This window comes from Carassius auratus, chromosome 19, assembly GCF_003368295.1.
Source record: "Carassius auratus strain Wakin chromosome 19, ASM336829v1, whole genome shotgun sequence".
NCBI classification, from domain to species: Eukaryota; Metazoa; Chordata; class Actinopteri; order Cypriniformes; family Cyprinidae; genus Carassius; species Carassius auratus.
Window position 1 is genome coordinate 24,013,126 of NC_039261.1, and position 18,799 is coordinate 24,031,924.

Below are 18,799 nucleotides of genomic sequence, written 5' to 3' on the forward strand. Positions count from 1 at the left end.
TGGCCCATCACAGTTACATTATATTGTAGTGCTTTCAATGTTATGAATGTGATTAATGTTTTTTTAAATATATTTAATGTTTTTAAAGAAAATAGCACTAATCTTTCTTCCTCCATAGGAAGAAGGCTAGATAGTCCATAGGCGAGATGGATTGACTAAGACAAGAAATAGTTTTGAAAAAAAAAAAAAAAAAGTCAAATTGTCATATCTTTTAAATGTAACTTATCTGTGTAAAATTATCTGGGCCAGATATGGCTAACTGCTTTATTATCTGTTAGATGCTAAATTCAGAAGAGAAAAGGTAGAAACTACAGACCAGTAGTAAATGTTCATGTTAAAATAATCCTTAGGTTTCCTGATTCAATACAAGTACACTTAAGAGGTTAAGATTTGAGCAGCTTCTTTAAGATATCCTTTTTATTCCTCACATTCTATCCATGAAATTAATCTGAAGGTAATTTAAATACAGTACATTACAGACCATACATTTCAATACCAAATAAAGAGAATACTTCACCCTAAAATCCACCACTCAAGCCAAGATGTTTGGAGAAAGCAATGTGGACTCAAATTTAGCCAGACGCAGCGATCTAAATTTAAAGACATTTCATGAATTTGTTTCTTACAAGCACACAGCTTTTGTTTCAAAGATGTTAATCGATGGACTGGAGTGGTGTGGATTACTTGTTGAAAATTATTGCGTTGTTTGTATCAACTGTTTGGACTCTCATTCTGACGGCACCCATTCACTGCAGAGGATCCATTAGTGAAAAAGTGACGTGATGCTAAATTTCTCCTAATCTGACAAACAAGCTCATCTACATATTGGATAGCTTGCAGGTGAGTTAATCTTCAGCAAAATTTTATTTCTGGGTCAATTATTCCTCAGCTCAGTTTACAGAGGTCAATAATCAAACACTGGAAGTTGGTTCACTCTCAGAAATAAGGTACAAAGACTGACATTGGGGCGGTTCCCTTGCAAAAGGTACTAAGATACCATTTAGGTACTTATTTGTATAATTTAGGCACTTAAATGTACCTTTAGAGTAACAAAATGTACCCATTAGGGATACAAATGTGTACCTTAAAAAGGTACAACCTCAGTGACAGCTTTTGTGCTTTTTTTTCTGAGTGTAAAAGAGTAAAACAATTGTGATTGTTTTGGCAATAGAGTTTAAGGCTTGAACAAAGTAAGAAATCCCTGAACTGTGATCTTTAGCATGTCGCATCATCAACATAGACGCAGTTTAACCTGCCAACAGGATTCAAGCATAAATAAGAACAGCAGCGTCTCTTTGTCCCTTTTAAAACGCCACTCTTAAAAGAAAGATCTCTTCATTGTGTTGACATCTCAGCCTGGCTGAATAATCAAATCTGTGGTACAGATTCTGTTGAGTCATGGCTTCCAGCGTGTGTCAAATTGACTTTAGCAGAAAGGTCACTGTAGAGTCACAGGACTGTCATAAATTATTTTGCATATCTTTCACAGAGTTGTCTATTTAAAAAAAAATACAGCAGTATGCATCTTGGAATAAGAAATCTTGTCATCTTAACATTACACTCCACATAACTGCCTGATTCTATCAATATAACATTCTGTGGAATTGCATTTAAATCAATAATACAATTTCTGTAATCAGCACAGTTATATGATAAACGAATGCATTTCATTTGAACATTACTTTTGTTTAATACTCACTAAGTTCTAACTAAAGCACCTATAGAAACACTTCAGCTGAGGGTGAATGTAAGTCTTCAGTGTCACGTGATGCTTCAGAAATCATTTAACATGCTGATTCAGTGCTCCAGAAACATTTCTTATTACCGTCAATCTTGAAAACAGTTGTGCTGCTTAATATGTTTGTAGAAACTGTGATACATTTTTATTTCAGAATACTTTGATTAACATAAAATTAAGAACAGCGTTTATTTGAAAAAGGTGGTGAAAGGTATTTAAACTTAGCCTAGCGTAAACATATAGCCTATTAAACAATATAAGATTTAATGGATTCAAACACCTCGAATCACAATTACCCTGCAACTTGCTCAAACCGAAATGTATTTCAAGTCTTATTAAAATTAAACCAGCCAATAATAATAAAAAAAATGGACACGTCTCTGGTCTAAAAGTTGTGTATATCACTTCTGGTCACTAGGAGGAGCGATATCTCTATGCCAGATTGTAGTCAACCACTAGAGGTCATCATCAACACATTCCTGATTCTGCCATGATTACCTTTACCCTAAATCATTAGTCTAGTCAAACTAGTAAATACACAATTAATTATGCAGACAGTCTCTTTAGTAATTGTTTAAATTGTTTAGTGTTTCTTAGTCTTCTCCTAAAATGTATTGTGTTGTTAATTTTTGGGTTAACATCTAAAAGATTTATGATGTTTTTTCCAGGCAGTTTTTTACTTGGATTATGGATTTGAATAAACACCCTACATGGATCCTAAACATTCTTAAGACTGTTGTGCTAGAAATTATAATCATAACCTAACTTTTAGGTTATGCTGGTTGATTGGCTGGTTGGTTGGTTAAAAATAGCACATACTGTATCTCACAAGCACATCTGGAAGATAGGAGATTGCCATTACTCGAGACCTTAGGTTTTCATAGTATGTCTACACCACCAGAAAGAAACTATAGAATATGAAGCAAAAATATAGTGTGCACGTTTCTCATAAATAGCTTAATAAAAAAATGAAAAAAAAGAGAAAAAACTTTTTTGATCTTCTATTCAATTATTCAGTTTGCGGGTCTGAATTCATTCCATATGAGAATATAGCCTATATATATTTCCATGTGATCTACAAATAAATAAGACAACCCCAGTGCGCCTAAAAGCATTATGAATTAATAAAGAGCGTGCATTTGACCTGATTTCAAATGTTTCCAATGGTAACGGTTGGCAGGTTGGGAAAATTACTCATTATCTCTTCCAGTACCCCATGCATCTCATGCATCATTATTTACTTATTTTTATTTTAATCAGTATATATATATATATATATATATATATATATATATATATATATATATATATATTTATTTATTTTTTACACATATAAGCTACTTACAGTAATGTGTACTGTATTTCATAGTGTGTTGCAGCAGGGGCCCGCCTGAAGCTAATGCATTATAATTAACATCCATTGTTTACTCACGGAAGTACAATAGGTCCATGTGATAAAATTAATCGATTGTAATGCTTTGGAATATGATGGGGGTGGGGAATATAAGGATTTGGAAATAGCACAGCCTTTATATGGTAATGTATATCGCCTGTGTCATACTCATAATATTAATTCTGGAAGCATTGACGAGTTACTTCCCTTTTCCTCATGTTTGCAATGAACATTGTGTGTAAATGTCTGTACAGTGTGCAAGAAACAATTAACCAGCCTACTGAAGGATAACTTCTAGTCAGTGTTGCAGATATGATCCTGTAAGCCTGTGCAGAAAACAGTTTATGCAGTTTTGCATGATTTAGTATTAGGTTCCGGCTGAGATTAGGGGAGGGGGGGCAGTCATCGGGCATATTATGGGATGTCTGGGCCATTAGGGAGGGGGAGGGGTGGGGGCCGGTTTGAAGGGAGGAGGAGAGAAAGAATATCACATTCGGGACTGTTCATTTTTGTCTCTTTATGTTTAGGTGTTTTTAATCTGGCTTTGTGGAAGAAGATTTGCATGTGAGAGGATGCATTAAGAAACATTAATACTGCAACATTCTTTTTCTGAATTAAGAACACTTTAAACAAATGCGCACTAAAATAAATAAATGTATTCCCAAAGGCATTTAATATACTAAGCCTACTATAGTTGCACAAGCAAAGTTAGTGATTTGAGAAAGGATCGAGCGCAGTCATTGAAATCACGGCCTGATTGCTTTCATTTTTTGGTCAAATCCAATGTCCCTGAAGAGTTTACCAGTAGCCATCTCTGATGGTGTCCATATGTGGCTCTTTCACCCAGTTATGGAGTCATGTTCGGTTCGGTGTGGGGGGAGGAGGGAAGTACCAGAGAGAGCGTAAAAAAAGTATTATGGTATTCATTTTAGCATCCACGGTAATCTGAAACCCCTCCCTTACACCCCCACCACCCCAAAAGACAGACAGACCCACACACACACACACTGAAACACCTCTTTCTTGCTTATTGCCATGACAACTGCCAGCACAGAAAGAATATTATGGTCTGTGTTTTCTTTTGGCTGAGACAATATTACTGGATATTTGGTGCTTTGAAGTGTGGAGGAGGGTGCGCCTGAGCGGGTTGTCATGACGACCACCTCTATATTTCTTTGATATGTAATTATGCTATATGATTCCTACAACTCCCCATCCTCCCACCCAAGAAATTACCTTTGTTTCTACATATATATGCATACATATATGCTGCATTGTGACGGATGCATGCCTCAAAAGCTGTTAGTGTTTGTCAATTTATTTATCTGCATGCAAAGAAATCCAGGCGAATGAAAACGGGGTGAAGATGGACAAACGGGGTCCCATTGTCTTATCTATAACTTCTGAAGGCATCAATCAAATGGTGCCCATTCCATTTTAAACACTTATACTGCAGCATCGTCAGTGAGAGATTTGAACTTGAGAGGTAGAACGTCTTTGAACATGGCCTTGAAACTAAAAACCCAAAACCAGATATGCACTCTTAAAAATAAAGGTTCCAAATTTGGGTTTTAACAGTGATGCCATACAACCATTTTTGGTTACCAAAGTAACGTTTCAACGAAGAGTTCTCAGAACCACTTTTTTCTTGGGTTAAAGAACGTTTTAAAAATCTAAAGAACCTTTTTCCACTATAAACAACCTTTTGTTTAATGGAAATGTTCCATGGATGTGAAAGATTAGTGCCAATGAAGAACATATATATTTTAAGAGTGTATTATCTGCCATTTGGACTCATTTTTGGACCCCAAACCAAAGTTGGTTGCATGTGTGCAGAACAGTTGCATGCTAAAATGCCATTGGCCTGAAGAGCACTAACTTTAAGTTTGGATCATATATGGCGCTTTATACAGTCTACTGTAAATACAGAACTGTAATAAGGAAGCACGCTGGTGAGGAGTTACTAATCGACTTTTTCCCCTCTCTCTCTCTCTCTCTCTTCCGGCTCAGTTCCCGTTCATTCTTTTTTCGGAGTTATGGTTATTGTGGGATGTCAGTGACTATGTTTATTATTATGGGATGTTCACCGGGGTGGGAGGGGTTGCTGTCTCCATGGCAACTGTTGCTAAGGGCACGGTGGAATGGGGAAGAGAGGGTCTGTCTTTGGTTGTGGGGAGGGGGGGGGGGTGTTATTATGGTCTGTATGTTGCAAGGTAACTATGCGGTGGGGGGAAGGGTGAATGTCTGTATGTATGTGTATGTGTGAATATGGGAGGGAGATTATTATGGGATGTCTGGCCCCTGATCTCTTTGTGTCTATGCAAAGGGTGTAAGTGGCAGAAGGAGAAACTGCGACGTTGTGTGCATCCTACAGCTGAGAAAAAAACATAAGCCGGATACACTTTCCCCACATATTCATTAAAAACAGGAATATTAGAAATTAGAAAGTGTTGATGAAAAGGAGCCTGTACAACGTGGGGATTGAATTAGCTGTTTGTTTGAAAAAAGGGAAGAGGTCAAGTTGTGTGAGTACACTTTCTAACATTGTATTACATTTATTCTAATTACGTTTTTATAAAATCATATGAATGCATGTAAAAACAAATTAATCTTAAAAGTTATGGAGACTTGGCAGGTTAGCATTTCTAGCCAGTTTAGCTAATGCCTCACTCACATCATGCCCCATTGGCCTATTCAATCTCCATAACTTGTTCCAGCCGTGTATTTTAAAAGTTTAAGCATGCTTTTTTTCAGTTGCATCAAACCAAATGATATTTGTTCACCATCGTTAGATATATTTGCACGGATATTGATTTCTTGGCATGGAGTGACCACTATGATCAGCATGCTACCGTAACTATTAACTTCCGTTTGTATTGTTCTTTTATGTTCTGTCTCCCACGGCTTCAGGAAGGCACCAGAGGAGGCGAAAACCGGCACACAAGTATTCACAATCCTCTCCAGTTGCTGTAATCAACAATATGTCCGGCAGCGAGGACGACAGAGACGACTTTGAACGTCGGTCTATGATGCAAGGTGGAATATTTACATTTACTGATGGGTCAACTCCACTCTGTTAGTCGCTGTTGATGTGGTTTACGGTGTCCGTGGATGAAATGTAAACACAGAAATGTTTAAACGAATTATTCATGACGTGTTTTACGTTCACAGTTGGTGCGAAACTTCATTTATTCGACGAAGTAGCGGCTAACTTATTCGGCTAACGAAACAACAAGCGCTATTGCTTCTAGAGGTTTTCTTTTTTGTAAACCATAGTAAACCAAAATTGTGGTCTTTATGAGTAATTGATCTTATATTATTGGATACTTTGCATTGTAACACATCTTTGATGGATATTAGTCGTCGTTTTGTTTTGCCGGTTTTTTTACGCGGCTAACCGTCGACTTACCTGATATTTTTGACCGTCACACTCAAATAATATGTCTTCATATTAGTCAAACATGGCATACAACTTCAGTTTAAACTAATCTAGGAGCTTATTGAGCAGTGTTGGTGTTTTATAGTAACATTAGATGTGTTATGTTGTTGTTGTACCGGTATCGGTGTTTCGCGGCCTACCGGTAACAGTCGCGTGCGAGTTTGACGCGTGAGGTTTTTCTGTGTCCTCGCGCTCTGGCTGTTCGCGCGCTCTCGGCCTGCAGCTTACAAGCTCGAAAATTCTATTTTGCCCGTGAAAAATCCAAAAACGTTGCTTTTAAGTTTAATATTTTGATTTTGCACTTCAGCGTGTGCAGAAATCGGATGTGACGCCAGTTTTTACAGGGAAATGGTTAAAGGGAGTCATTCTGAGTGCTGAATGGAGCAAAATACTCGGTGCATTTTCGTATTTATGCCTTACTTTCTATTTCGCATGATTATTAAGACTAATTTTAACCCCTTTAGGAATTAAATTCTGATTTCATATGTGTCGTGTGTGTTTAATTTAGTATCTGTGGGGCAGTTAGTCAACTCAAAGAGGCTTTTATATTAATATACTATGGTACATGGAGAAAAGCCAGTATATTGTTTTTCATTATGAAATTTGATGCAAGTCCATTAAGATCTTATCAGATTACTGTCATCCATGGGAAACTTTAGTCAAAGACTGACAGTCACAGAGGAATAATAATAACAACAACAGTGCAGTGTCACTTCACTAAATGTACATAGTAAAATCATTGCCATATGCTGCTGTTAGAAGTGACATAAAATGAATGTGCTTAAATTCCTCCTTTTACCAAGAATATTGTATCTGATTATAATGCTCAGGTCACTTGTCTGTGTGACTTTTCTTCGGTTATTTAATACATCCTGTGATCACTGTGTAATTGACATCGCTTCTCGCTGTATAGTGCACAGGATGATTTTTAACCGACCCAGATCAAATGGCTAAAATAGATTTGTAGATGACTAATCTCTTGCTGTCCTATTATTAGATTAAATGTAAATGTCAACCCACTGCGTTGATGAATTTTTTTGATAAATCCAAGCAGCTCTTTTTCTAGTTACAGGGTTTGCATGCTCACAAAATGCATTTTTAATTACTGGTAATTTATTTTACTTTTAAAATGGTAATGTCCCAGTCTGACAATGAGGAGCATCAGTAGAATTTCATAGTGAATGTACAGAATATCTGGACTAAATGTGCACATAAAATTCAGGCTTAAAGTTTGAGTTTAAAATATTAAGACGAGTAGGTATTTCTCAGTGCAATGTGTGTAAATTATATTTTCTAATATTTATAGAACAATTCTTATCCGAATGACTGGGATAGAATAATTTATAAAGGGAAAAATAATAACTTTAAATAAATGTAATAATAATAATGAGAAAGGTTTTTCATTTATTGAAATGTAAATAATTTATTAAATGATTTGTGTGTTTGTTTCACAGATGAGGATGACCTGGACGAGGAGTTGTCAGAAAATGATGCACCAAAGGTGAAAAAGAAGAAGAAAGCCAAAAAAAGTAGCCGCGAGAGCAAAGGCAGCAAGAGGAATCGCTCCCGGAGAGAGGTAATGGCGTTTTTCTGTGTGTGTGGATATTGTTTGTGTGTGATATCCTCAGAGAATACAATATTCACCGTCTTTATGTTATGAATTAGAAACCTCCCCCACAGTGTCTTAATGAGAAACAGAGCAATTTAACTGGCGCCGCAAATGGGATAACATGTACTAATGACTGTTCATATCAAAGGTACATAATTCCATTTTTTAGCCACTGAATCAATATCCGACTGCTTCGTTAATAATATCTGCTGTTGTGTTCAATAGACGAAGTGCTTTTGTTGTAAAACAGCCATGTAGTCTACCATCCAAATTTCAACATTTCATTTGTGCTGCTAAATATGATGCTCGACTAACTGGTCAAGTGATCCCTTTATTTTTGTAAATATTGAACGCAATATAAAATAGTCGGGTTTTAGTCATTTAATGTAAAGATTGCAAACTGGTTCTTGTAATGTCATAAGTGGTTGTTGAATGGACTCTTTGGGGACTTCGATGGGACTTTTGCTTGTTTGAGACCGTTACACTACTGTCATAATGGACAATAGTAGTTAAAGGTGCTGTAGGGAACTTTTGTAAAAAAATATTTTTAAAAAACAACCCGGTAAAAAACAACCAATCAGAGCTGCGGTCCGTAACTTTGTTTGTGTTCAAAATGTAGAAAAATGTATATAATAAGCGAGTACACCATGAATGCATTTTCCAAACCGTGTTTTTAGCTTGTCCTGAATCACTAGGGTGCACCTATAATAAGTGTTTATATTCGGACTATTTTAGATTGCTTCGGGGGTACCGCGGCGGAGTAACCCAGTACCTTTGTGATTCTTCATAGACATAAACAGAGAGAAGTAGTTCCGGCTACGATGTTCTTCCGCAAGACGCAAGCAAGGGGCAAGGAACTCGACCGGAAGTTGAAGTCGGGTGGGGGCTGCCATCTTTTAGCAGAACTTCACTTGCGTTAGCATTCCCATTGACTCCCATTCATTTTGGCGTCACTTTGACAGCGAATAACTTTACATCTGAGGCGTTTAAAGACTCTGTTTGTCCATTATTTATTTCTAAAGATACACGACAATGTATAAAGGGCTCCATTACCTTCTATGTTACATTATGGCCCCGTATAAACAGTTTTTGTAAAAAATAGGCTAACGATTGCGTCATAACCACTCGTCTCTCTGTCGCATTACCGTACAGACAGGAGGAGAAGCTCGCAGGCAATTAACTTAATATGGCGTACTGGCGTTACATTTTAAAATACTATACAAAATAATTAATCAGAATACTTACTCCTGCTCACTCACGCCAAAGAACTCCCCGCTCAAGCTCGCCGTCTCTGCAAGATTAACGATGGCAGTTTGCACGCACAGCTACTAGAAGATTTACATCTGTCAGACAGGTTGCTGACGTCGTCAAGCTTTGTTTGAGTCTGCGCGTCAGAAACGGAAGTGCTAGAAAACGCTAAAACTGGGCTTCATTTGTCTCAATTGAGTTCCAATGGGGTCGCTGTGTCCATTTCTTTTACTGTCTATGGACGCAAGCAGTTCTGTTTATTAACCGCTGGAGCGTCAAAAGTTCCCTACTGCAGCTTTAATGCTAGAATAATCCTAAAATGATTACTAGGCTGCTTTCGTGTTGTTGTTGTTGTTGTTGTTTTTTTATTGATGTTTTTACATTAAAAACTGTAGAAAAATGTACGATTGGCTGCTGTTAAATTAAATGAATACATTCTTCAAAATAAAAATTTGCAGTAAATCATCTAATAACAAATTGATTTATTGCCTCTATTTTTTATGTTTTTGGGTAGTTGATATTTCATGCACGATTACATTTAAAGCTATTTTAGTTAAACATTTTGTTAATTATTTTACAGTTGTGCCTGCTGATTTTATGGCTTTGTTAATGTTTATATACATTAGATATTTGTACATTAAAAAAATTAACGCACCTTCAGAATTGTTTTAAAAGAAGGTAAAAAGTAATACAGTAAAGCCTTTTATATTTTTAAATGTTATTACAATTGACAAAAAACTGCTTTGTATTTTAATAATATATTTTATTCCTGCGATGGCACAGCCAAATTTATTCCAGTCTTCAGTGTCACATGATCCTTCACAAATCATTCTAATTTGCAGATTTGATGCTTCTTATTTTAATCAATGCTGAAAAAAGTTCTGTTGTTTTGATATTTTTGTAGATAGTTATTTTACCCCCCCCCCCCAGATTCTTTGAATAGAAATTTCAAATGAATAGCATTTTTGTAAAATAAAAAAGCTTTGTAACATTAACACATAGGGGTCTTTCCTGTCACTTTAGATTAATTAAATGCTTTAAAAATCATATGAAAATATTTGAATAGTATTATACATTAATACAAACCTTTATCTTAAGATCTTGTTTGGGACAATGGTCTAGTGTTCTACCAGCATCCAAAACTGATCAAATGTACGTCGTGTTTGTTCTCCAGGATATCGGTGTCAGTTCTCCGGAGCCAGTGGAAGGCCCTGATCTGGACAACGGTGAAGAAGACCGTTCAGAAAGCGAGGGTAGTGACTATACACCTGGCAGGAAAAAGAAGAAAAGAGCCAGCACCACAAAAGACAAAAAAAGAAGCAGCTCTGGTGCCGACAGAAACTCAGCCACTTCAAAACGGAGAGAACCTGAGGAAGAGGAAGATGAGGATGATGACGATGATGCTGTGAGTGACATTAACTGCATGGCAAAGTAAATATAAATTGAATCACTCAGTTCTATAAGACGTGTTTTTCTGAACTTATTTCAAGGAGCCAAAAAGTTCCTCTCAGCTTTTGGATACCTGGGGTATGGAGGACATCGATCATGTCTTCACCGAGGAAGACTATAGGACTCTGACCAACTACAAAGCCTTCAGCCAGTTCGTCCGGTATGAGTGCATCATCCACACATGAGAAAAATCACTGAACGTCACCATTAAAACAAAATTGGCAGTTCTTTTTTTATGTAATACTGAAGTGTTTATTATAAATGATTTAGCTGTGCACAACATTACATGTGCCCTCACAATGTTTAACAATTTTAAAAAGTCCCACCCTGCTTTTTTTTCTCTTTTGAGAAGCTGTTTCATGAAAGAAAGCATGAAAATGTTTTATGCTGATTTAATAAAACTGCTGCTTTTTTATTTGTGAACATATGAGAAGTGTATCTCATAACTTCCAATAATTGCCCATCATGGTCATAAATAACTTGATGTCTGCTCTGACAATAGTATGTTGCTTTTTCGAAGTCAAAAAATGAGGTGATTCCCCGACGAACATTGCTTTTACACAGAGCATAAAACGTGTGCTAATTCACACCTGCACGCTAGGTGAAGACGACCAGCAATGCATTATACTATGGAAGTCAATGGCTGCTATTTGGGTGAACTATATTACTGATTCGACTATACTGACATCAGATGAGAACAAAACTTAAGCTTGAGCCTAAAAAAAAGTCACCCCTGTATCTTATGTAGAGCTGAACTTTTCATAGTTTCTGAACTTGTACAGAGTTGCTGAATCAGTGTTAACCTTGAGCTAAATAAAGACACTATTATCTTTATTTAGAGCTGCTTTGACTCGTATTTAACGGTGTTTGCAGAAGTGTGCTATATAGCTCTGAAACGATGTGTATTGAATCAATGTCTAGATAAATAAAGGTGACTTGTGTGAAGTGCTGCATGATGTTAAAATGTGCAGGTCTGGAATATGTTGTTGGCTTTAATCCCATACGGGATTGATGGCAATACAATTTAAATGGATCTCCCTCTAAATTGTAGCCGTTATGTCTTCCTACAATCTCACAGGCCTCTGATCGCTGCCAAGAACCCCAAAATCGCTGTTTCCAAAATGATGATGGTTCTGGGAGCCAAGTGGAGGGAGTTCAGCACTAACAACCCTCTGCGGGGCTCGGCTGCTGCCACCACAGCCCTGGCGGCCGCGAGTGCCACTGTAACTGTTGAAGCAGCAGCCGCTGCAACCGGAGCCCAAATCAGTGCCGAGTCCACACCAGCAGCTCCCTTACGCAAGGCCAAGACAAAAGAGGGCAAGGGTGGGTGCAAACTTGTTTCCATTCTCCCAGTTTGTGTTAGTCTGATTGGTTTTTCACCATGTGAGTGAGCGGTTGTAGCTGTAGCAGCTGTTTTCCCCAGTGTTTGTTTGATTTGTGCATTTCATCTGAACAGGATTATTATGGACATTCAGCAGTTGCTTTTCCGCTGTGTTGAGGAATAATGGTTTCCTTAATCTTTTGCATCAACTACATTGTGCTGTGAAGCTCATTTCACCGTAGATTGTTTTTAAATCGTGATCTTGTCACATTATATTGGTTTCCGAGAAGCTATTATTTAAAAATGGGGTACTTGTGTAACCCAACAGTAGACTGCTCTTGCTCATTACATGTGCAAAAAAGGAAAGCAAACATGGAATGCTTATTTGTTTTGGTGCAGAAAACTTGAACATCTTCAAAGTATGTGAATGCAAATTTAAGAAATGTGATCATAAGTTTGGGGTCTGTAAAGTTTAATGTTTTTGGAAGAAGTCTAGTTATGCTCACCAATGCTGCATGCATTTGTTATTACAATTTAAAATGCTGTTTTCTATTTAAATGTGTTACCTATTCTTGTGACGCAAAGCTGAATTTTCAGCATCATTACTCCAGTCTTCATTGTCACAAGATCCTTCAGAAATCCAACGAAACAACATGCTTTTTACATGCTAACAGGGTTTATTTGTGATGTAGGAGTTCTTAACCCCTAATTGTTTGCGTGCTGCATTGAAATATTATGCTAACTCCTGCGCATTTCAGGTCCCAATGCACGCAAGAAGTCCAAACCCGCTCCCAAACCTCAAGAAAAGAAGGTGAAGACCAAAAAGGTTGCTCCTCTGAAGATCAAACTCGGAGGCTTCAACAGCAAGAGGAAACGCTCATCTGTAAGAACCTGCTTTTTCCAGCTTACTCTTGCACTTATCTTTTAACCTTTTTCCACGAACCATATTGTTTTTTACTTCCCTCGGCTCTAATTTTAAACCTAGCATCTTGCTAATGACATCCGAGTCACTTTCTGGTCATTTATCAGGCTCACGGTGCATTTTCTCTCTGCCTCAGTCTCTCTTTTTATTTCAAACTGTCTTTTTCAGAGTGAAGAGGACGATGTGGACGTGGACAGTGACTTTGATGATGGCAGTATGAACAGTGTGTTGGTTTCCAATGGATCAAATAGCCGCAGTAGTCGCAGCAGCACTAAAAAGAAGCCCAAAAAGAAGACGAAAAAAGGTGAGGATCTTGTGTTCTCTCTCTGCATGTGCTGGTGGATAACTAATAGTCTTATACAGGACAAGAAAAGGCCTGGTCTACATCATAACCCCTTCACAGAGCACCTGAGGAGACCAAAGATTTTCTAGTTTTGGTTGCAGTTGTGAGAAAACTGATTTGGAAAACTGTGCATCTTGTGTATATACTAAAACTGTTGGGAATATTTGGAAACCCTAGAGTGAAATGTTTGTGAAATAGATATCCTCCTCTAAAAATTAAAATTAAATCAGTTTTATTTTCTTTTTCTTCTCCCAAATATATTTTTTTTCCCCCCATTTGAATTTTTCTGAACTACTTTTTTTTTATTCAAAATTTTTCTAGTTTTAATGATTTCATTTTATTATTATGTTTCTTATCAGAAATGTATACCTGATCTATTGAGTTCATGCAGTGTTAAGTTGAATCTTTTTAAAAAAAGAAATGTCCCAATGAAATTATTTTTCTTCTGAAATTGTGTTGTGCCTTTTTTAGTATTTCTTTATGATTCAATATAAATGTATCACAAACAGTGGGAATCAAATGAAGGTTTAAAACATTAACAATTCAATAGCGATTCTGTTTTTACATGAAAATGTAACATTTCTTTTAGTTTTTTTGCAAGCAATGCTAAATGACAGATGTTTACTGTTAAAACTAAAACATGGAAGAAAAAGTGATATTCCTTAAAACAAAGTTTTAATTGTATGAATACTTTAAGAAGAAATGGTACAATATTACTGTTAATTCCTGTTAAAATTACTTGAAGTGGTGTAACATTGTGTTATACAGTTTTTGTGTCAATTTTTATGACTGTATTCTGTATTTCCGTGTCGTACTATCAGTCATTCATGTATTCTCTGTCTTGCTCTGCTAGGTGATGATGATGGGGATGGATACGAGACGGATCATCAGGATTACTGTGAGGTCTGTCAGCAGGGAGGAGAGATCATTCTCTGTGACACCTGTCCACGAGCGTATCACATGGTCTGCTTGGACCCTGATATGGAGAAAGCACCGGAGGGCACCTGGAGCTGCCCACACTGTGTGAGTGAACCAACATGAGTTCAACCTAACACTGCAGCAGCAGTAAATGTTTGGTTCCCTCCAAAGAGCTGCATGTCAAGCCCTGATGTGCATCATCTCTTCCTCTTTCAGGAAAAGATGGGCATCCAGTGGGAGGCTCGTGAGGACGCGTCAGACGGCGAGGAGGATAACGAGGTGGTAGGTGAGGCGGAGGAGGACGACCATCACATGGAGTTCTGCAGGGTGTGTAAGGACGGCGGAGAGCTGCTGTGCTGTGACTCCTGCCCCTCGTCGTACCACATCCACTGCCTGAACCCACCACTGCCCGAGATTCCCAACGGAGAATGGATCTGCCCTCGCTGCACTGTGAGTCAACCGCATTGCAGATTTGAAATAGGGGTCATATGTGACACGGTCAACTTTTCCAAAAATGTCATAATCGACTGATCCGTTCATTGATTTATCATTAATGTCACTGCAGCAAAATGCCTGTCGGAGACTCAAATAGCATACAAATGTGTGTTATACCATTAAAATATTTTGTAAGATACATGTGCATAGTACTATAATATTTTTAGATGACCGTAAATAATAGAAGTAATATAAATGCTCTACCAAAATAAAATATAATTATAAATGCAAGTTATATTTAAAAAATAGTTTGATTCAGTACAAATAGTGTTCTTTTGAATAGTAGGATAATGCGATTAATATTTACATTTTCATAAATCTAATATTACATTATAAATACAGTATTTAAGTGTAGATGTTATTGGGACTCAAATAGATGTGTGTATATATATATAACATTAATATGTAAATATAACTAATACTTATAAATTTTATATAATATAAATGTATAATAAATAGAATGACTATATACATTTTTTATTTTTTAGACTTATAGCATGTACAAATTGCCTACTTCGCAAAGATACTGTAACGCAAATCTAATGTGATATACAGGGATAATAAATGATATTCAAATAAAAGTAGCACAAGTAAATGCAATTGATACTCTAATATGAAAAAAACTTCTTTACAATTATTTAGACATGTGTATATATTAAAATTTAGAATTGATATTTTTGTAAATAATTGGGATTCAAATGTACAAATAACATTTAAATATGCTTAAGAAAAATGAGTATTGGTATAAGTAATGTATGGATATTATTTTTTTCTGTCCAATTTTATATATATATATATCTATATCTTTTGATTTTTTTTGATAATGTATACAAGAAATACAGGTTTGAGTCTTTCCACGTTGAAACTTCCCTTTGCTTTGTGTATCATGAAGTAATTTAAACCTCGTTGTTTCCCTCCAGTGTCCCGCACTGAAAGGTAAGGTGCAGAAGATTCTGACCTGGCGCTTGGAGTGAACCTCCTCCCCCGACCCCCGTGCCGCGGCCCAGTGACCTCCCAGCTAATGCGCCCGACCCCACACCACTGGCTGGTCGCCCTGAGAGGGAGTTTTTCGTTAAATGGCACAATATGTCCTACTGGCACTGCTCCTGGGTTTCTGAGCTGCAGGTACCTGCACTGGTTCTTCTTGTGGTCTCAAAATCCCATTCTGAATCCAGATTCAGGCTGAATTCACACTCGATTAGTTTGCTTTGGTCCTAATCTTGTCCCGCGTCTTCTCTCACTGCCTCTAGCTGGAGATGCACTGTCAGGTGATGTTCAGAAACTACCAGCGCAAGAACGACATGGACGAACCCCCACCCGTAGACTTCGGCGTTGATGGAGAAGAGGAGAAGAGCGACAAGAGGAAGAAGAAAGACCCCACCTATGCTCGGATGGAGGAGAAGTACTACCGCTTCGGCATCAAGATGGAGTGGATGATGATTCACCGAATCCTGAACCATAGGTGAGATGAGCTTCAACAACTTTGGATTGAATCGCTTTGGATCAGTTTCATGGCTTTGCTCACGTCGTAACCTCTTGTGTTTTATTTTTTTCAGTGTGGATAAGAAGAATAACTGTCACTACCTCATCAAGTGGAGGGATCTGACATATGATCAAGCCACCTGGGAAGCAGAGGATATGGATATACCAGAGTTTGACACCTACAAACTGCAGTACTGGAACCACAGGTATTTACATGTGCACGACCACTGCTGATAAAGACACAAAACATCAGAGATTTAGCTTCCAGAATAATGTGAAGTAACATACTGAAACTCTTTATTATACATTTGACATTCACGACAATGTTGTTTTAATATCATTTACATGCTATTATAGTTTTGACTATTTTTACTTTTCATTTTAATTCTAGTGATTTTATGTGCTTTTGTGACTTCAGGTTTAAAATATTGATATTTAGGTCTCGTTTTATTTTTATTTTAGTTTATTGTTTTTATGTACTATATAATTTATTAATGCTTTGCATTGGGTTTTTAAAATATATGATCAGTTTTCATTTAAGTTTGGCGTTGGAATTGTTTTTCTTTTAAATTGCTATTTAAGGTTTATTTTTTATTTTGGCTTTTATATCCATGGTCTGAAGTACCTTTTTATAATATTTAATAATATTGTTTCAGGTCAATTTTAGTATTTATTTTTTTTTTTTTGTAATTTAAAATTATTTCCAGTAGTTTTAATGCTTCAACTTAAACTGGAAGAAAATTTGAAAGTGTTTTTGTCTAATACTTGTTTTTTTTTTTTTACACCTATTTTTAAATAACAAATAGTTTATTAGCTTTTGGTATGTAAAACAATGTTTTAAAGCCAGTGAAAGTTATGACAAAAAAGCTTTTAGTGAAAAAGCTGTTAATTTAAGTACTTTTAATTTAACTTTTACTTTTAATGTAAGTATTCATTACCGTAAACTTAATAACACAAAATGTGAAATATTTAGGCCTATAGACCAGAAAGTGCAAGAAAAAGCACATATTGATCAGATTCATAATTTTGTTTTTGTTTTTCTGTTAAAGGGGTTTTGAATGATGGGTGATGAAGGTAAACCAGGAAAGAAGATGAAGTTCAAGAGGAAAGATGCGGAAACTGGACCGCCCCTCCAGATAACCCCGTGGTGGATGTTAGTGAGCTTCATTGTTTTTGGTCCCACACAGTTACTTCCAGCTGCACCATTCACTTGCTCATCGATGGCTAAAACCCACTTCTTATCCTCCTGTACGCCCACTATTTAAATTTGACCGTCAGCCAGACTATCTGGATGCTACGGGCGGGACGCTGCATCCGTACCAGCTGGAGGGCTCAACTGGCTCCGCTTCTCCTGGGCTCAGGGAACAGACACCATCCTGGCAGACGAGATGGGTCTGGGAAAGACCGTGCAGACTGCTGGTGTTCCTCTATTCACTGTATAAAGAGGTGTGTGGCTTTATGCTTTTATTTTGAATGTATTATGCAATATAATTTATTCCTGTGATGGCAATGTTAAAATGTAATGTTGAATATTTATGTTACTACCTTAGTATAGAATCTCATATTTATTCAGTTTTAAAACGCTGGTGTCTTCGTTCCCCAGGGTCATTCGAAGGGTCCGTTCCTGGTGAGTGCCCCCCTGTCCACCATCATTAACTGGGAGCGAGAGTTTGAAATGTGGGCGCCGGATTCTGTATGTGGTCACATACGTCGGAGACAAAGACAGCAGATCTGTCATCAGAGAAAATGAGTTCTCCTTTGAGAACAACGCCATCCGCGGTGGCAAGAAACCCTCGAAGATGAAGGTCAGTTTGAGTGTGAAAACTGCTCTTTCGGTTTAAGAGTCGTAAGTCTCTTGCAGTGATGGAGTGAATGTTTCCTCATGCTCACGCAGAAAGAAGCCTCTGTAAAGTTCCACGTGCTGCTGACCTCCTATGAGCTGATCACTATCGACACGGCTGTTCTGGGCTCCATCGACTGGGCTTGTTTGGTTGTTGACGAGGCCCACAGACTGAAGAATAATCAGTCAAAGGTGAGACCAACATAGATGATGCAATAATGATGTAGTAAAATGACTGATTGGTAGATCTTAGTGGTGGTTTGGGGTGTTAATGCTTTGCTGTGGTGTTTTGTGTAGTTTTTCAGGGTGCTGAACAACTACCCGCTGCAGCACAAGCTGTTGCTGACTGGAACTCCTCTACAGAACAACTTAGAAGAGCTTTTCCATCTGCTCAACTTCCTCACTCCAGAGAGATTCAGGTGCGTTTCTGATTCGTTTCACATCGCAAGGTCACGCGCTCTTGTCTTGAAATTGTATTCGTAATTATCATGTCTTGGTAGTTACATATAAATAATTGTCTAAGAAATTATAATTGTATTAACGTGCAAAATTATTATACAATTTATTATTGTTTTAAATAATTTGTAATTTTGTGTATGTAA

The 18,799-nt window shown here is 37.2% G+C and overlaps 1 protein-coding gene and 1 pseudogene across 1 annotated transcript; both read left to right on the top strand.

Annotated features, from left to right (window-relative positions):
* Window positions 1-5,407: 5,407 nt before the first annotated feature.
* LOC113119865 (chromodomain-helicase-DNA-binding protein 4-like) lies at window positions 5,408-16,606 on the top strand (annotated as a pseudogene).
* Window positions 16,607-17,681: 1,075 nt separating this feature from the next.
* On the top strand, window positions 17,682-18,707 carry LOC113120220 (chromodomain-helicase-DNA-binding protein 4-like). The gene is made up of 5 exons (XM_026290154.1): window positions 17,682-17,803; window positions 17,961-18,162; window positions 18,252-18,389; window positions 18,495-18,616; window positions 18,698-18,707. The coding sequence occupies exons 2-5, from the start codon at window positions 18,157-18,159 to the stop codon at window positions 18,705-18,707; spliced, it is 276 nt and encodes a 91-aa protein (XP_026145939.1). The 5' UTR covers window positions 17,682-17,803; window positions 17,961-18,156.
* Window positions 18,708-18,799: the final 92 nt, after the last annotated feature.